The sequence below is a fragment of the Parasteatoda tepidariorum genome, chromosome 8 (assembly GCF_043381705.1).
Source record: "Parasteatoda tepidariorum isolate YZ-2023 chromosome 8, CAS_Ptep_4.0, whole genome shotgun sequence".
Lineage (NCBI taxonomy): Eukaryota > Metazoa > Arthropoda > Arachnida > Araneae > Theridiidae > Parasteatoda > Parasteatoda tepidariorum.
This window is the reverse complement of record NC_092211.1, coordinates 56167257-56171954: the sequence shown is the minus strand read 5'-3', so window position 1 is coordinate 56171954 and position 4698 is coordinate 56167257. Positions and strand designations below refer to the sequence as shown.

Genomic DNA, 4698 nt, shown 5'->3' with positions numbered 1-4698 from the left:
TGTCACAGTAAAAATTGCGGTATATCAGATAATTTGTTTCGTAAAATTTTCCAGTAAAATTGGATATTACGAAAATTTTAATCTGGATTTCTAATACAGTGTACATCTACATTATGACATCATAAGCAACTGTTAATTTTTAGATTAATGCTAATGACATCCGCGTAAATGTCACGAATCATCACCAACAGTAGCAGTTTATTTTACTACTTTTTTTTAACCTTTGTTCTTCGAATGTTCTTTTTACATCTATATTGCATCACACTTAACAAACATTAGTTAATAAAAAAACATTACTTATAGTAGGTAGACATAAATTTCACTAAATAGCAAGCTCCCAAAGCAATTTTTAAGTACGTTTTCTTTTAATTATTCCCTTTTGGGTTAAAGTAAAAAAGTGTAGTCAAAAATATTTGCAAAATGTCTACGACTTAAAAAGATAATTAATTTCAAGAATGTCAGTTTAATACCTGGAAACTTGTACCGTTGTTGAGTATGGGTTTTCTAAGTGGTAATAAAATAATGATTTGTTGCAAAAATTTTCTAAACATTCAGCTATATTAATTTCCAACCTTTAAAGCAACGTTCACAAAAGCAAAACAATGTTTGTTCTCCTATCAAATTGCTAATTATTACTAATTTTTACTTATTACTAAACTACTTTTGCGGTTGCCATGTTCGTTAGAGTTCCACTTTAGCTGGAAACAACTGACTTTTTGTACAAAATTACTTCAGTCACCAATGTAAATAATGCCAAAATGTAGCCAAGTATTAGTAACATGAAAACTCCAAATAGATTTTCGACAGAAATAGGCCTAACTCTATCAGCTTCATGGCTTGACTTGTGCGTAGCAATGACTTTCATAGCTTCTGTATTAAGTATTTTTCGGTATATCCCTGCCTGCCAAAGTCGAGATATTATCGAATTTAATTTCTTTTTGTAACGAAACTTTTTATTTATGTAAGCTGAGAATAACATGTTACCAATGGTGTCACTGGAGATGAAAGCGGAATATCTCTCAACAGATTCAACTTCCAATAAAGATGGAACAACCATTATGACAGCACTCCCCTCAGCATATGTCTTAGCATAATCAATGGAATCGAACCAATAATAATAATTGTGTTCATCAATATATTGTCCTAGAGACTGTATATACCCCTGGTTCTGGTTCGCTCTTCGGAACACGTCTTTAGCATAAGTAGAGTCAACACAATATGCTTTCAGACCGGTTGTTTCTGTAGCTTTCGATAAATCCTTGAAATTACGAATCGGAGGATTCATCAAAGGGTTTGCCATAAATGATAGTAAAATGGCTGCGTAACTGAAAGTCATTATTAATCTGAAAATCAAGGACGAAAGGACCAATATTCTAGTCCTAAAGGACTTTCTATTTGATTCTGTGGGATGTTCAGTTATCCCAATGCAAAAGTATGTAAATAACTGTAGGTAGGTCACGTTTGAGTTTCCCAAAAATTTGTAAACTAATGGCAACAGCACAGCAGTTGCTAAGCATCCAATCCAAACTGGAAGAGTAAACGGGTAAATGAAAGAATACTTAGTTTCAAGAGGAATAGATTTGCGAATTCCAAAGCTGAAAGAAGCAACAGTATAAAACATACTGAAGTCGACTGTTTCTAAGAATTCATAGAATTGTACCAAGTAAGTCAGAGCCATGTCTGCAGCTCCTTCGTGTACAACTGCCAGAGCTTCTGCTGCACTTTTTACAACTATGATTTTAAGAAACTCAGATTCCACTCCAAGACCATCAAGAACAACTTGTAAATATTGTCCTTCATAGCCAGAAAATATATGTTTACCTTGCTCACTTATTGTATAGTTTATAATAGGAGATCTCATCACAGCAATTGATAAGTTCTTCATTTCTAAATTCGAAGTAATTCCTTCTTATCTTGAAGTTCTATATCTAGCAGGACATTTTTGTGTAGTTTAACGTAGAAATTCTCCCCACTGATATTAATTGTCTTTTTCAATTCCCAGTTGGAATAATCCCTAGAAGTCATATATCTTGCAGATCATTTATATATAGTTTATAATATGAGTTCTGAGCACTGAGATTGATGAGTTTTTTCTCTTTACGTTCAAAGTAATTGCTTAATTTCTAGAAGTTATATATTTTGCAGATCATACTTATGTAGTTTATAATAGGAGTTCTCAGTACTGAGACATAATTTCTTCTATTTCTAATTTGGTAAACCTTCATATCAGAAGTTGTATGATTTCTTCATATCTAAAAGTTGAGATAGTATCTTGTATATCAATTTTATGCAATTTAAAATATAAATTCTCAGGAAAAAGATTGGTAAGTTATTCATCTCACAACAGAGTAAGATTTTTTATCTAGTTACTAGATATCTTGCAGATCAGGTTGTAGTATATAAGACTTTTGAGTACATGTATACATAAGTTCTTCTATTTAAAGTTGTAGCAGCTCATTTATGTCCAGGATGAATATTAACTTGTTCAGTTCTTTGAATGTGGTTAAAAATAGATGTCCGCTGAGAAACTCAAATAATAATGCAACATATAGAACAAATACAGTTTCTATAGACTCATAAAATCTTTAACCAATTTCCTTTTGTCTAGTTTAAAGTAGTTATCCCAAAAACTACTAAATTCGTAGTTTTATAGAATGCTTAACTCTTTCTTGTATCGAAAATCTGTAGCATACAATATTCGTCGGGTATGTAGTTTTAAAAATTGCACAGTGAATTCTAATTTCAATTTACTACAGATGTAATTCCTTCCTAACTAGAAAATAATGTATAGTATTTCCGCTGTTTATTTTTAGTAGTTAGTTTAAGTTGAAGAATAGCTCGATATAAATAGAAAAACTACCAGAACACCTAGAATCCATATGTTGCACGAATATTAGTTTTTCGTTGTATTATTTGTCCATTTTCTTTCCACACGCCAAATACAGTTTAAATAAGTTTGATTTTAATAGAATCTAGAAAATTGAATCCTTTCATCTTAAAATCAAGGTGTTTATTTTTGTGTAGTTCAGAAGTAAAATGGCAAGCAATAACAGAAAAGGTAAGAAAATATCAATTTATCCATTTTTTGAACAAAAATTAGTTATTAATATGTTTACTCCGCACTTTTTTTTACATAAAATTTGAATCAGTTCGCTCGATTTTAAAGCCAATAAGGAAAGCTTCATTTGAAGGAGTGATGTCAAAGCACTTTTCAAATATTTATGACTGGATTTAATATTTTATATTTAAGTTACATTATTATATTCTTTAAATTATATTATTTTGCAGATTTAATGGATATTCGTGAGATTCGTTTTCAAACTTTATCGATTCAACAAAGGAGAAGAAAGTTTGTCAACAATATAAATAATTCTAGTTGTTTTCCTATTTTTATTTTAAGAAGAATCAATATTAGAAATTAAACATCTCAACTTAAAGAGATTTATTTATTTTGTAAAGCAGGTAAATTTCGTTATTTGAGTATTGGACAAAAAGACTTCTTTCTTTTAAAGTATTTAATTGCAATTGATTCAAAAACTACGAAACTATCGATGTACTTTTTAAAGCACTAATTCGTAATATTAAAATTGAAAGAGAACCTTCCTGTAGCTTTATTTATTATTTGTTATTGGATGAATACATATCCTTTACACGAGGCAATACAAAAAGTAAATAATCAACAAACCGGACGAAATCAATATTGCTCAATTACGCCCAACGCTGAAAGTAAAAAGATTCAACGAATCAACCTGTGTACTGTTTTCAAAAAGAAAAAGACACGAGTCATCTAAAATTTCTTTTGGTCTTATAAGCGGGTTTTCGCGTGCTAGGACTCAGTCTTAATGGTTCGCGGGAATGACTTCAAATATGCTGATTAGTTGATTAGCTAGTGCAGAGGATATTTTAAGTTACAATAACAGATACAAAAATATACTTTTAAAAAAAATATATATACCATTTTGTTTCGACTGATTATGATTTTTAAACCTAAAAATGTAGGGGGTAGTCTCAATTTTAGTTTCATATAGTCTGATCAGGAGAGCGGTCGGAAGTTCTTTTACACTGTTTTATACCCGGTAGTGTAAAAGAACATTCCAAGCATTTCGTTTTACCAGGAATCCTTGTTTTTGGCGTCATGGATCACCCATTGAAGCACCACTTTGGTGCTAAGTAGTAGTCACCATTTTTGGTATTCAGCAGCATGAAATTTTTTTGCAGTGTATCAGTTCCATTATTATGTCTGGCAAACAATGTAACTATAGACAACAATTTAATGTTATTGAATAACAAACATGCTGGCAACTACTTTACACTTAATAGTGTAAATTAACATTCCAGGTGCTTGATTTCCCAAAAAACTCTCCTTAGTTTTGGTGTAGTGGATCACCTAGTGAAACATCACTTCGGTGCTAAATAGTTTTCATAATTTTTCAGTTTTCAGCCAAACGAAATTTTTTTACAGAGTATCAGTTCCTTATATGTATCTCTCAATGTAAAATATTGACAGTTTTATTTATTGTCTGCAAATAAAGATTTACGTATACAAAAAAATTCATTCTTTAAAACGATGTAAAAAATCACATACCTTTCAATTAAAAATTTTACCGACTGTGTTTAAATAAAATAACAAAACATAGTAAATATTTACTTATATATTGACTTATTTTTAAATCAATGAATTTTATAATTACCTAAAGA

The 4698-nt window shown here is 30.3% G+C and overlaps 1 protein-coding gene across 1 annotated transcript; it reads right to left on the bottom strand.

Moving 5' to 3' along the window:
• Positions 1 to 694: 694 nt before the first annotated feature.
• Positions 695 to 1885, bottom strand: LOC139426139 (glutamate receptor 2-like). The gene has a single exon (XM_071183902.1). The coding sequence runs from the start codon at positions 1883 to 1885 to the stop codon at positions 695 to 697; it is 1191 nt and encodes a 396-aa protein (XP_071040003.1).
• Between the last annotated feature and the right edge of the window lie 2813 nt (positions 1886 to 4698).

What these genes read in the sequence shown, in the direction of transcription:
- LOC139426139 (XM_071183902.1), bottom strand. Translation starts at nt 1,885, where the DNA reads ATGAAGAACTTATCAATTGCTGTGATGAGATCTCCTATTATAAACTAT.